This window comes from Procambarus clarkii, chromosome 82, assembly GCF_040958095.1.
Source record: "Procambarus clarkii isolate CNS0578487 chromosome 82, FALCON_Pclarkii_2.0, whole genome shotgun sequence".
Lineage (NCBI taxonomy): Eukaryota > Metazoa > Arthropoda > Malacostraca > Decapoda > Cambaridae > Procambarus > Procambarus clarkii.
In genome coordinates, this window is record NC_091231.1 from 4,531,161 (window position 1) to 4,546,557 (window position 15,397).

At 47.9% G+C, this 15,397-nt stretch overlaps 1 protein-coding gene across 3 annotated transcripts in view; it reads left to right on the plus strand.

Annotated features, from left to right (window-relative positions):
* Window positions 1-4,902: 4,902 nt before the first annotated feature.
* Window positions 4,903-15,397, plus strand: part of LOC123764395 (ciliary microtubule associated protein 1A) — a 32,698-nt gene continuing 22,203 nt past the window's right edge. For 2 of the 3 annotated variants that reach the window (XM_045752185.2, XM_045752189.2), the window contains exon 1: window positions 4,903-5,034. In XM_045752185.2, coding sequence (XP_045608141.2) covers window positions 4,926-5,034 — 109 coding nt within the window. In that variant the 5' untranslated portion in view covers window positions 4,903-4,925. The remainder of the gene's footprint in view (window positions 5,035-15,397) is intronic. The other variant, XM_045752184.2, reaches the window with a different exon arrangement.

A 15,397-nucleotide genomic window follows, 5' to 3' on the forward strand; every position in this document is an offset into this window, starting at 1 on the left:
CGGCCGTATGGTTGGCAGGTGTGTGCGTGGGTCAGCCTTCCTGGTGGAGGGCGGCCGTATGGCTGGCAGGTGTGTGCATGGGTCAACCTTCCTGGTGGAGGGCGGCCGTATGGCTGGCAGGTGTGTGCGTGGGTCAGCCTTCCTGGTGGAGGGCGGCCGTATGGCTGGCAGGTGTGTGCGTGGGTCAGCCTTCCTGGTGGAGGGCGGCCGTATGGCTGGCAGGTGTGTGCGTGGGTCAGCCTTCCTGGTGGAGGGCGGCCGTATGGCTGGCAGGTGTGTGCGTGGGTCAGCCCTCCTGGTGGAGGACCCTAAGGATCACGGGTAAAGGCACGTGTTTACACGGGTGTACAGGTGGTGCAGCGCTCGTCTCTACACGTAAACAGTTCTGTTATTTATATTTTGCACAGATAGCGTGCCTCTTGAGGGCCACCATACCTAGTGGCCTTGGCGGGGCCAGAAAGCCAGCGTCTCGTCAAGGCTCCCTCTACCTCGTCTCGTTGCATTCACCTCGCCTGCCGCACCTCGCCTGCCGCACCTCGCCTGCCGCACCTCACCTGCCCACCATAACCCAGGGCTCTTCCCGTAGGCGCATCGTATTTTTTCACCCGTCCAATTATGTTATATTCAGCCCTCGGCGCTGGCCAATTTGAATTCTACAGGTTTTTTAACACAAGGTGATAACACTTTGGGATTTTTTTATGATGGCGGCCTCTATACCGTGTACCCCGAAGTACCGTGGCCTTCTGTACCCCGAAGTACCGTGGCCTTCTGTACCCCGGCTGTCTCCACCCTGGAATAATGATTTGACATTCACGTTTCACCATACAACATTACCGAATTAAATACTAATCTGGAGCTTCTACCCTGGCTACATAGGCGTAATGGCTTGGCGCTTTCTCTTGCCAGTTCCCTTCCCTTCTGCCTATTCCCCCCATACTTCACGCTACTTGTAGCGTGTTCCTCTAGTGTGACCTTCTCGCCTCTCTTCCCTCTCACGTGGACCTTCTCTGACCTGAGCCTTACAGGACTTGATGGTCCAAGACGGACCCAAGAGTCGTTGTTGTCGTTATAGATTCAGCTACTCTGAACAAGTTCCAAGTAGCACGGGCTATGGTGAGCCCGTAGTGGACTTACCTGGCACAGGAGCGGTGCCCAAGAGTCGTCACTTGCTGTATTTAGAGACGTGTGGGTTGGGTGCCGGGACGAGACCTCACGTCAGGTACAATAGACCATGTTTGGCAAGGGAAGATGAGCCCCTTGTGTGGCAATCTTGGGTGGTAATGGTGACTCCCTCTCCCGCCAATACTTGTATATATACATACAGGGGACACGTACGTGTGTGTGCGTGTGTGGTAACTCCGTACGTTCTCAATTTCATTGTATTCACATCTCTTCAGAACTTCCTTCATGAATTTATGAAACTTGGTGAACGTCTACATTATCTGTCCAAGCACACTACCTTCACTTGACCTCGATGATAATACGCAGTAAACTCATAAAAACGAAACAATGCTACACATGGTAACTATTACAAACATATGATAAATGAGGGAACCAAAACAAAACGAAAAGAAGAGAGAATGGCGGGAAGCGTGTTCAGCGGGTACCGCGCGGCCCAGGAAGGCTGCCAGCCCGTACTCCTGGGATCAATGGCGCCCGTCATGGGCTACTGGGATCGATGGGGGGAGTAGTGACCCTTTGGGACCCTCCCACCACGACCTACTTACACCACAATGACCCCGTCATCCAGCGACAACATTGTGACCACAAGTTCAAGTATGTTTGTTTATTGAGATAAGCAATAAATACATCTCAAAGGGATAGAGTAGCTTAGGCTATTTCTACCCCCCTACGACGATTGCCTCACCAGACGATGACCTCTCCCCCCCTCCCCACAAATCGTGATTCGTTACCTTACGATGACCTCGTTGCTAAACGTCATTCTCGTCACCACATGATCACATTGTCATCCTACGACCCCCACTGTACGACCCCCGTCACGGTCACAGACCAATGACTCGGTGGGCACAATATCAAAGTGCAACGCAAATTCAACGTCGATTCAACGTGGAACCAACGCCACTTCTAGATATTGTGCCAGCTAGGAACGAGCCCGTCTCACTACCATACATTGAAATTGAAATTGAAATTGACATACATTGTCACCCCTAAGACCCTCTTCACTTCACCACCCCGTCACCGCCCTACGTGTTATCCCGTACACCGACCATGATATCGTGATTACTTAAGGTAATTATGAGAAGAAAGCGCTGTTGTTATAGATTCAGCTATTGAGAACAAAAAGTTCCAAGTAGCACGGGCTATGGTAAACCCGTAGTGGACTTACCTGGCAGTAAGTTACAGTGTACCTGTACCTCGGTTACAGTGGGGCTGTAACCGAGAAGAAAGTGTTAAGGGGGCTTATCACACTAAATTAAAAGTTGTTCAATTTGCTTATAAATTTTTTTATGAAATGGTTATAGAAAGGGCTGCAACTGGTCCAAGTTTCACCATCACACCCTAAACAGGAAAGGAGAAAAAAAAATACACAACGTATTATGCAACGAATGTTCAACATTCTCAAATAATCTCAGGAAACACATGTGTCAACTAAAATGTCTACTATGTGCTGTAGAAGCACAAACTCTTGTAATAATTGTAATATGTATGTGCAATATATTTATATGTAAATTTTTTTTTTCTTTTTTTTTTTCTTTTTTTTTTGGCCAATTTTTTTTCTCGTTTGTTATCAAGGGATTTGCATGAAACTTGCACACCTTGCTCAATGGATGCCTATCTGCAAGGGTGCCAATTATGAACGAAATTTGTCGAAGTCAAGCTCAGCTACAGGTGGCCGAACTTGGATCTTTTATTTTACTCTGGAAAGTAATTTACAACTTCAAGGCGTTTCTCAGCTTTCATTTATTAATCAATTTACATGCAAATTACACCTTATATGTAGAGTTTGTGCTTCTACAAACCTATTGAGACATTTTAGTCCAAAGTCCATTTGTTGATTTTATAAAAATTTATAAACATCATATATTGCATATTTTTGGAAGGGTAACTTTGAAAAATTATATTATTGCACTAAACACTTTTTTGATAAAACTCATCAATAGAATCCTTTATTATGTGCTAATTTAATATCTGATTGTTATAGAAATATTTTTGTTGACACATGTGTTCCCTGAAATTATTTGAAAATGTTGAAAATTCGTTGCATAATACGTTGTGTATTTTTTTTCTCCTTTTCTGTTTAGGGTGTGATGGTGAAACTTGGACCAGTTGCAGCTCTTTCTATAACCATTTCATAATAAATTTATAAACAAATTGAACAATTTTACGAAACCCGTATATGCCCCCTTAATCCCATATGAATATATACCCGCTCTGAAGGGATAGGAGGCCAAGGAGCCTCTGAAGAGCGGACAGGACAGGGTTCTGGGCCGCCGCCACCCCACAAAATCATATGCTACATCCCCGCCCCCCCCCCTCCCCTCCTTCCCCCCCTCCCCACAAAACCACTTCACGCCACTTGCAATAAATGATGAAACATTGTTTCGTATTGTTTACACAAAAATAACCTTGTGAAATATATACTGTTAAACCCGTGTGTGTGTGTGTCACAAGTCTCTCGCTGGACATCTAAGTTTACATGGTTTACAGAGGTGCTTTATTTTTTACCATAGTTCACTTACAGTTGTTTGGTTGGGTTACATTTGTTTACAAAGATTGGCATAAATAAATGGTATTGGTGTATTTACCTTAGTTGAACAGAGGTTCATTTGAGTTGGTTTAAGGTTTACTTGGCCGACGGGTCTACTGCTTCCCAGAGATCTACCTGGTGTGTAGAGGGCTTTCTTTATTGACGGGAGTTTACGTGTGTGTAAAGTTTACTGGTGGCCAGCTGATCACGCCAGGACTCTCCCGCCAACCCTGCCTCGTCAGAGCACCCACACATTGAACAAATCCACAAGGGCCGTGACGAGGCTTCGAACCTACGTCCGAGATCATCGTAGGTTCGAATCCTCGTCACGGCCCTTGTGGATTTGTTCATTCATGCATCACGCTATTGTGGTTTGTGTGTGTGGAGCCCACGCCTTCCCCAGCTCACACCTTCCCAGCCCACACATTCCCCAGCTCACACCTTCCCCAGCTCACACCTTCCCCAGCTCACACCTTCCCCAGCCCACACATTCCCAGCTCACACCTTCCCCAGCCACACATTCCCCAGCCCACACCTTCCCCAGCCCACACCTTCCCCAGCCCACACCTTCCCCAGCCCACACATTCCCCAGCCCACACATTCCCCAGCCCACACATTCCCCAGCCCACACATTCCCCAGCTCTCACCTTCCCCAGCCCACCCTGCGTCTCCCATGGGGAGGTGCAGAGTGTTTATTATTGTGGATGGTAATAGCAATCACAGATTCAATACACAGACAAATCACGGTAATGTGATATTTGTGTACTGAAGGAGGGGCGTCAGAGGTAGAATTACTGGCTGACAGAGCCCGAGTACGAGGGGGGGGGGGGGGAATTGTGTGAAACTCCTGTTAGGCTTCAGTGGGAGCCTTATGATCCTTGTTGGTGCTGTAGTATTCCAGGTTGCAATTCTTTTTACCATGTTGTGGTGCAGTGGACCAGAGCGCGCCTGGGAACTGCCAGCGCCAGAGGTCCAGTCCTCACCAAGGCTCCTGGTTGATTTGTTAACCTAAGATTATCATAAAAACCTTGTATAGTGCTACGGAGCTCAAACTGTTTTATTAATAACCCCTAATAAACGTTCCATTATTTAATAAATGTAAACCCAGCCACCATGATGAGGGAAGATGTATAGGTTTCGTAAGTGGTTGTATAAATGGGGGATGAAATGGTGAGGGAGTAAGAACAGCGGAGGTAACCGGAGTGTTGTGTTTCAGATGGGAGGTCAGACCAACGGAACGTGGACGCCCACCAAGAGGCGCGGACCCATCGCTGCCGAGTTCTCCAGCCCGGGCCCTGCCTCCATCGCCCTCAGGTCTTCCATTGGTGAGTACACAGTGTGATTTATTAAGATTAAGCCAACCAGGAGGTGGCACGGGCATGAATAACCCGTAAAAGTACACCGCCCCCCCTCTTATACCTCCTCTTTACGGAAACCCGCTAAAAATACCACCTATTACAAGTAACACAGCATTGTAATATTGACGTTTTCTAGGCATAGTTTACGTTAGGTCGGGTGAAGTGCTTAGCTTTCGCACGATGTGCAAAACAGTGGCACTTTTTTGTTAAGGGAGTGTCAAATGGAGAGGTGGTGTATAACACTGGCACTAGTGTGTTCTCCCTGGTCTGTGTGGTGTTGAGTGCTCTTTGCTTGACGTACCAGTCAAAGCCTACATCAGAACCCGTGGCGCTGTGGGCACACTTCCCCGCAAGTAAATAAACATTGGTTTGATTCCTGGTCAGGTTAGGACGATTTGGCACCATCAAACCACTCCAATATTAATATGAAACATTGTTGGATCGTTCTTGGGAGAACATAGACCCCCAACAAGTGACATTAACCACTAAATGCGCAGGTTAATGTAAGGTTAAGGAGCTGAAGAGTGAAGCAGTTGGTGAGTGTTCTCCTGAGAGGTAGCATCCCACGCCTGCCCCCTCCCCGGCCCGGAGGCTGGAGTGTCATCACCACGACTGACCACCGTAAACATATGTTACCTTCCTCATGATCCGGGCCACTCCTTCACTAATATTACCAACGGACTTGGCCCTACAACATGACCCGGGTCTGTCCAGGAGCCAAGGGCAAGAGAGGGGGCTGAGCCAGGGGCTGAGTCAGGGGCGAGAGAGGGGGCTGAGCCAGGGGCGAGAGAGGGGGCTGAGCCAGGGGCGAGAGAGGGGGCTGAGCCAGGGGCGAGAGAGGGGGCTGAGCCAGGGGCGAGAGAGGGGGCTGAGCCAGGGGCGAGAGAGGGGGCTGAGCCAGGGGCGAGAGAGGGGGCTGAGCCAGGGGCGAGAGAGGGGGCTGAGCCAGGGGCGAGAGAGGGGGCTGAGCCAGGGGCGAGAGAGGGGGCTGAGCCAGGGGCGAGAGAGGGGGCTGAGCCAGGGGCGAGAGAGGGGGCTGAGCCAGGGGCGAGAGAGGGGGCTGAGCCAGGGGCGAGAGAGGGGGCTGAGCCAGGGGCAAGAGAGGGGGCTGAGAGAGGGGTGGCAGCGCCAGGCGAGGGGGTAACTCAAGTGTTGCCTACAAATAAGGCAATTGAACACTTGACCAGTATGACACCTCCTGTGATTGGTCGACGGCGGGAGGTGTAGCTTGCCTACCGTCGTCGCCCTCGACATATTTATTAATAATTGGCTCTTCATTTCATAATAATTGGCTCATGTTTAAAAGAAAATAAATGCAAGTATTGACTCTTTGTGAGAGTAATTCATTAATAATGTCAAGTATCCAGATGGTGGTCTGCCTGCCGAGGTCTTGTTGTACTGACTCTTGCCCCACTGAGCCACTACACGCCACTCAGTCTTTAGTTGTGTTTTTCGCATTGATGTTTCTAGCAAAGATTGAGTGGGCACTGATACGCCAATCCAGCCCCGTAGTCACCCCTGGGATGACATCCTCCACCAGCAACGCTGCCACGGCCGCCGTCAGCGCCGCCTCCCTCACCCCGTGTTCCCGCCCAAACTTGTTTAGTGTTTGTTGCAATCTCCAGTCATAAATCTGAATCGAGTTCGTTAAAAAGGGCATCGCGGGGAGAGAGTTGAGGTCACCGCAATATTTCGCTTGTTTTGCAATGTCTGTATTGTGTGTGAGGTTTCCTGATTCTCACAGTTTTGGGTCGGTGTTGGGCTGAGGCCTCAACCCGTCCTCCTGGGTTAGCTTAGGATAAGGGCACTTTAGTAGGACACTTTTTTTTATGTTGGGGAACCTTAGGAGGACGGGCTGTAGGCCTACCAACCTCTGGAGGATTGTTAAGCCTACCAGAACAGCTTATTGACCAACCAGCAAGTTTACTTTAGTCCTATACAGGACTAAAATAAAATGTATGTACACAGAGTTTACACCTCTCGCTGCATATATTCCTGTTGCACAGCTTTAACCTAATGTTGCCTCTTATGCTGGCAAGCGGCTGTGCTCGTCCATCCAGCGGCCGACCCCCAAAGAAGCAATTTAAAATGGCTGTGTATTCAAAAAGGAAATTTTCTCATATATTTTCTCAAATAAACCGCATTTACAGAGCTGCGGTTTGAACAGAAATAGTCAGGAAGGCCTTGTTGAAGACCTGTTGGAAGGTCATCAGCTGCAAGTGTTGTGTAAAGTGGTTTGTCATTCATAAACACGCGGGGTTTGGCGGCTGGATATAAATGGTCTCCCACCATGGTCACGGAGTCCAGCTGTTGTGACACGCACTCGCTGCCACACGCTGTCACCAAGCAGCTGTTGTGACACTGTGCACGTATTGGCACTGTGCAGGTGTTGTGGCACTAGGTGCCAGTCACAGGTGTCTGGTCACTCTGTCACTACCCGTGCCCATGGCAGCAGTTGTATGCCCATCCCCATCTCCCCCAATCCCCCCCCATCCCCGACCGTAAATGCAAATGAAGACTGAACCTATAAACCCAGCTATTATCTGCTGCCCAAGACGGCAGTTAGAAAGTGTGTTGTGTGGCCGGGTAACACCAGGGGGGGGGGGGGGGGGCGGGCACCCCCTAACCACCAATGAATGAATGAACTAAATGCTTAATTTTGTTAATATATTTTGCCCCCCTACCCATCGTGTGGGGGGTAGAGGACCCCCATACACCTCCGTGAGTGTGTCCGCGGCACATGTGGACTCGGGAAGTGAACCCCGAAAATAACCATTTAGCTCAATAGGTCATAGTAAGCTAAGTAAATAATTTATATATTTATGAAATTATCATTTGAAGACAGGAGCCGTGAGGGTCATTAGCTGTATTGTGCTCCCTTTTTTTTTTGGGGGGGGGGTGTAAGCAATCACACAAAATGTTTTATCGCCAATTAATGTGTGGTCTAATTCATTAGTGACGGAACTGGTTTGGCAGTGAACAGGACCAGGATTCATCTAGCGTCTAGCTTTTAACAATCATGGCGCCTATGGTTATAAATATTAGACAGTTTACCCGCTTACAAACATCACAACCCAAGGTTATTATTATTATAAACAACCTCGTAATGCTACGAAGCTCGTTAGATGTTTAATAAGTGTAAGTAAAGCCGCCGTGATTGACGAAAATTGAACGGGTTTTGTAAGACGTTTCGGTATCCTGGTCCGCAAGACCTATAACCAGAAGAGGTGAACATTGGACGAAGGATACTTCTGGTGGGATCCCACGGAACACAAACACGCCAAGATATACTTACCGCTGCCAGATGTCTGCACGAATCATGACTACACGAGGCAGTCGGCAGGCTAGAAGCGGATAACTTGCTAGAAGAGGGAGACTTAAGTTGATGATAGTGTACCACAGCGGGGCGGCTGTGTACCAGCGGCACAGATGGTGTATCACAGTGTGGCTGTGTAGCAGCGCAGCCCGTCCTCTAAACAAAGACCCAAAGTCGATTCCATGCACCCGCCAAACCCCCTGTTTATGAATGAAAAACGATTTACACACGACTCAACTGATGACGTTCGTCACTGACGAATTTTGTTCGAACCACAACGCGTTAAATGCTTCACCCACGTACTACAAATAATCGCCAACAGAACCTAAACCCCTAACGTAACAAGTGCCTAAATATGTACAATATGGTAATATAAAATAATATTAATTTATATTTGAGAAAATTCCTGTTTTGAATGAATAGCATGTTAAAATTTATGAATGTGACTTTGGGGTCGACCGCTGGATAGAATGGACTTGGTCTGAGGACGGGTTGAGCAGAGGGACAGTGAAAGTGGCGGGAGGCGTGGAGGCGAGCCAGGCAGCCTTCAACTTGCTGCTGTTATCCAGGATGGGGCTAGGTCAAGGACCTGCCACAAAATTGTATAACTAGGAAATTAAGAAACGCCGATTGATCGGTGTAAGGACGAGTCAGGTGGTGGTGCAGCTGGTGAGGACGGCGGCCATATCTTGTCATGATTTCGGGGCTTAGCGTCCCCGCGGCCCGGTCCTCGACCAGGCCTCCTCAGTACTTACCTACCACTGACTACTGGAGTGAGGTCAAGCACTTTATGCCCCACCTGCTGCCCGTCTTGTACCTGCTGCGGTATAATTGAACTATTCTGACGTTCGAATTCTTTGTCTAATCTTGGATAGGTTATGGATGGAGGTGGCTTCCACAACTTCTTTCAATGCGTTCCACTTGTTGACCACCCGTACTGGGTACCAGTTTTTCTTTACACTTCCTACACTTATTTGGGTTTCCAGCGTCCAACTCTTGTCCTACTTTTGTTCAATTTAAAAAGGCTGTCCTTGCCTGTCTTGTCTATTCTCCTCTGTATCTTGACGTTGTGATCATATTCCCTCTATTTCTTCTCTTCTGCAGGGTTGTGAGGTCCAGTTCCCTTAACCTATTCCCGTAGCTTAACATTCTTAGCTCTGGCACTAATCTTCTTGCAAATCTCTACTTTCCGATTCTGGCTTTACTGCTTCACCAGATGCATTCCGGTGCTGCATGTTCCCGTCTTGGTCTAATATAAGCTGTGGAGTTGGTCTTGAAATTTCTGCTTTAGGTTTGTAAACGACGTTCTGATGTTCGCCAGCGTCTCGTATGCCGCCCATGTCACCCTCTCTGTGTGTGCCTCTGGGGTTAGTAATGGAATTATATCCACTCCAAAGTCTTGGATTCCAGTAGTTACTTCTTCCTTATGTTGTAGAGATCTCCTGGTGGCGGCGAGGTCAATAAACGTGTATTAATTAACACAGCTCACACAGGTGTTGGTCAAGACTGTTGTACGAGAACGTGTGTGACAGTATTGACACAGAACACGTCCTTGATATCCCATTAGTCTCATTATTAAGCAATCCGTAACCTTACAAGGGTATACCTGCCACCTGTCACGATGTATCATACACGAATGATAGTTCTATCATAGTTCGGAACACGAACAATGGGACACAGGTGGAAACTTGGTACCTAAATGAGCCACTGAGACATTAGAAAGAACTTTTTCAGTGTCAGAGTATCTTCTTGAGGTTATCTTGAGATGATTTCGGGGCTTTAGTGTCCCCGCGGCTCGGTCCTCGACCAGGCCTCCACCTCCAGGAAGCAGCCCGTGACAGCTGACTAACACCCAGGTACCTATTTTACTGCTAGGTAACAGGGGCATAGGGTGAAAGAAACTCTGCCCATTGTTTCTCGCCGGCGCCTGGGATCGAACCCAGGATCACAAGTCCAGCGTGTTGTCCGCTCGGCCGACCGAGTAGTTGACAAATGGAATGCACTAGGAAGTGATGTGGTGGAGGCTGACTCCATACACAGTTTCAAATGTAGATATGATGAGCCCAGTAGGCTCAGGAATCTGTACACTAGTTGATTGACGGTTGAGTGGCGGGATCAAAGAGCCAGAGCTCAACCCCCGCAAACACAACTAAGTGAGTACAACTAGGTGCGTACGACTGATACGGGCTTGTCATTTGAAGTTTCCTAAAAGTCCCCTGAAGAAAAACTAGATGGGAACCCTTGGTCCCCAGGTCGACCCGAAAATACTGAATTAAACGTTCAGAGCCTCCCAGAAACACACTCTGAACAACGTTCAGAGCCTCCCAGAAACACACTCTGAACAACGTTCAGAGCCTCCCAGAAACACACTCTGAACAACGTTCAGAGCCTCCCAGAAACACACTCTGAACAACGTTCAGAGCCTCCCAGAAACACACTCTGAACAACGTTCAGAGCCTCCCAGAAACACACTCTGAACAACGTTCAGAGCCTCCCAGAAACACACTCTGAACAACGTTCAGAGCCTCCCAGAAACACACTCTGAACAACGTTCAGAGCCTCCCAGAAACACACTCTGAACAACGTTCAGAGCCTCCCAGAAACACACTCTGAACAACGTTCAGAGCCTCCCAGAAACACACTCTGAACAACGTTCAGAGCCTCCCAGAAACACACACTGGACAACGTTCAAAGCCTCCCAGAAACACACACTGGACAACGTTCAGAGCCTCCCAGAAACACACACTGGACAACGTTCAGAGCCTCCCAGAAACACACTCTGAACAACGTTCAGAGCCTCCCAGAAACACACACTGGACAACGTTCAGAGCCTCCCAGAAACACACTGAACAACGTTCAGAGCCTCCCAGAAACACACACTGGACAACGTTCAGAGCCTCCCAGAAACACACACTGGACAACGTTCAGAGCCTCCCAGAAACACACACTGAACAACGTTCAGAGCCTCCCAGAAACACACTCTGAACAACGTTCAGAGCCTCCCAGAAACACCCTCGGATTTAGATTTCATGAGGGGTCGTGGGGGGTCGTGAGGGGTTGCAATGGGAGCCGATCTCTGTTAATAGGGGCGACCCAGACCCTCCCTTCCTATGATGGTCCCCGACCACCCATTAGTTGGGTAGACTAACTCAGACACGTCCTTATTTTATACATATATTACCAGCCTTACATATGTTTATAAGATCTTGTTTACAGTGCAGCATTGTACGTTATCTGCCGTGTGTGTGTGGGTGAGTGGAGGGGGGAGTGTCAGTGTGCAAGAGTCCGTGCGTGTAGCCTCATGTTAGAAGACATGAACTATATTTGATATCTTCAAACCGTTATACAAACATTAAGAGTGCGTGAAGCACTGGACTATGTCCACCTGTGAGTGTGAGTCAGGTGTCCCTCCACTACTGAAGGCCCCCCCCCACACCCTACACAGCTGGTTCGGGGGGGGGAGGGAAGGGTTGGGGTGTAGTTGTCATGGGTGAACAATGCCGCCTCGGTCCCACAAACATGGTGTTGTATCCTTGAGAGCTTCCCTTGCAGGGTGTTGGATGCCCCACTCCGCCTCTACACGAGCCCCACGCGCCCACCTCACCCAGATAAATCTTATAATTGACGGGTAAAGGCGTGAGAAACGACCTTTGTATAATAAGTGGGGCGTTACCTTGCCCAAGACGCTCCACGGCTCGTAATGTTCCTTGTTGTATACATCAGTGACCTTACGGAACAGGCAAGCATTGATGCAACAACTTGAGAAGCCTGTACATCTTTCCTTAATCATGGCGGCTTTGGTAACATTTATTTATCACTTTAAGAGTTGGGGAACTTCACAACCCTAGGTTGTTATTGTTGTTAATAAGCTCGTTATTAATCATTACTGTTGTTAATAAGCTTGGCCCGTAGGAGCGGTGCGAGGCAGGTGTAGGCTGCCTCGCTTCCACCCACTCCTGAGGCAGGTGTAGGCTGCCTCGCCTCCACCCACTTCTGAGGCAGGTGTAGGCTGCCTCGCCTCCACCCACTTCTGAGGCAGGTGTAGGCTGCCTCGCCTCCACCCACTTCTGAGGCAGGTGTAGGCTGCCTCGCCTCCACCCACTCCTGAGGCAGGTGTAGGCTGCCTCGCCTCCACCCACTCCTGAGGTAAACAAGTGTCTCTGTGCGCGCGCGTCCCGAGACGTGGGGGCAATGGGCGAGTGTGGGTTCCTCTTAACCAAATAAGGCAGGTTCTTCCTGGTTGCAGTAAGCCCACGCCCAGACTCCACCCTCCCTGCCTACCTTGCCGCACCCCTGCACCACACACCCCTGCATTCATCAAACTCTCAAAGTCTCCACTTACGAAACCCGTACATACTTCCTCAGTCATGGCGGCTTAGTTTGCATTTATTAAACAGGTTGAGCTGCGAAGCACTAGGAGGTTGTCTATAGCAATAATAACACGAGGCTGTACAGCTTCCAAGCTCGTAAACTGTTCAATAAATGGAAACGATGTCGTTAATATCGAGGAAAGATGTACAGGTTTGGTAAGTGGACACAAATGCTTGATTTGTGTCCACTTACACAAAGCTAGGCTGCCGTTGGGAGCCCCTGCCTAGGCTACCACTGCCTATAGTCATATAAATTGTCATCCACACTTCCCCCTGGACATAAACATTCCATCCACCTGGGGTGCAGAAGACTCTCCACCTCTCGGTGAACCCGTATGTTGACTTGGTCAACGATATTTTTGTTACACATTTTATTTCTTTGTTATGCACCCCATACCCATCCCGTGGGCGGTGATGGAAAGGGTTACAGAGGCGCATAATCGGTCAAGGAATTGAACCCCATATAGCTAAGCGAGTGCCAATTTTATGTATATATGCAAGAGTTCTTACATTTTTGTACAACCACTAGCGCGCATAGCGTTTCGGGTAAGTTCTTAATCCTAATTATTTTTTCTCTCTTACACATATACACACATAACACACATATATACATATACATCCCCAGGAAGCAGCCCGTAGCAGCTGTCTAACTCCCAGGTACCTATTTACTGCTAGGTAAACAGGTGCATCAGGGTGAAAGAAACTCTGCCCATTTGTTTCCTCCTCCGCCGGGGATCGAACCCGGAAACTTAGGAGCACGAACCCCGAGCACTGTCCACTCAGCCGTCAGGCCCCCCTCTTGTGAAGCTAGTTATATAATTGTTAATGTTATTTGTGTGTGTCACGTGTGTGTGTGTGTATATATATTTATATATATGTCGTACCTAGTAGCCAGAACGCACTTCTCTGCCTACTATGCAAGGCCCGATTTGCCTAATAAGCCAAGTTTTCCCTAATTAATATATTTTCTCAAATTTTTTTCTTATGAAATGATAAAGCTACCCATTTCATTATGTATGAGGGCAATTTTTTTTATTGGAGATAAAATTAACAGATATATGGCCGAACCTAACCAACCCTACCTAACCTAACCTAACCTATCTTTATAGGTTAGGTTAGGTAGCCGAAAAAGTTAGGTTAGGTTAGGTTAGGTAGGTTAGGTCGTCGAAAAACAATTAGTTCATGAAAACTTGGCTTAATAGGCAAATCGGGCCTTGCATAGTAGGCTGAAAAGTGCGTTCTGGCTACTAGGTACGACATATATATATATATATAATATAATCCATGTAATATGAATAATCTTATATGAGGAGACGATAGCACCAGTGGTGTGCCAAGCTGCACACTTTGCTGTTGGACTTATAAGACCTGTCAACCTCTGGACGATTATTAAGGCCGCCACAATAGCTTGCTTACCTAGAGCATACCTGGAGAGGGTCTCCAGAGTGCTTGGTGACCAGCCAGCAAGTTGACTGTGGTTCTGAGTGTATACCGGGGGTAAAGTATACTGTGTATACATACACAAGGAGGGGGAGGGGGGTAGAGCATTCCTTGTGTGCTGGGACACACTGATCGCTCTCCTATTGTTATTGGTCGCTTGAGCTCCACCACCACTGCTCTCCTGTGTGCTGATGTGCGCCCTGGGGAGGTGTGGGCGAGAGCGCGCGCGCAGGCACATGTACTCCCCTAGATGCACTTGCTGAGTCGAGCTAGGTTCCTGGCCCCGCCTTCTGAATGTTCTTGGATTAATGCAATGATTTATTTCCGTTTTTGTCGTATTTACATTTGACGTTTTCAGTCCATTTATTGTCAACGACCTATATATATGTCTAACGTGTTCCACTTACTGAGAGTTGTACCACTGAAAGTTCTTTCTGGCGTCTGTGACTCATTTGTCTCCTGTTGGCGTTCTGCTGCTCCTAGCTGTGAACAATTGTCTTCTTTGTCAATTTTCCTCAGACTCCTGTGTCCTGTCCGTCTCTCCTTTCCTCTAACATGTCATTAGGAAGTCGGTAGTTGAGTTGGACGTATTGATAGTGATTTACAACTTGACAAACTGTCTCTTTCCTGCTCCACTTTCCTATTGTTTCATTAACCCACAAAACTGCTAGAAAAACAAACCATTAAGCAAAACTCCTTCATTTTCTGGCCACCGCAACAAATAATTTAGAAATAGTTGGTTTCAGTTTTCTGCATTTGTTTCTATTTTATCTGTATTAATCTAAAATATCTTCTTTACAATACAAATATTTTGTGGTGAAGGATTCCCCCTTCAGTTTCCCGCATCAATATTTTTTACCAATGGGGAACTCTGAGTAGGCGACCCCCCCTCAAACTCATAGGCCCATGCCAACTGCTCCTCTCCCTCACCTTGGTCTGGCCTGTCGTCACTGCCGGAGACATGTTAAAGGCATGTAAAATACTCAGAGGTACCGATGAAGTAGACAAAGTTTAGGTTGAGCTGTGACGTAATAAGAGAACATTTGATGCATTTACAACAGTTGCTTAACTTCTGTGCATCTATTTACTGCTAGGTGAACAAATGTATCAGGTGAAAGATAACATGACGAACCACATCCGTGATGTATTTTAAAAAGTAGATAGCACGAGTAGAATAGGGGAGGGGGGATGGAAATCATTGCGT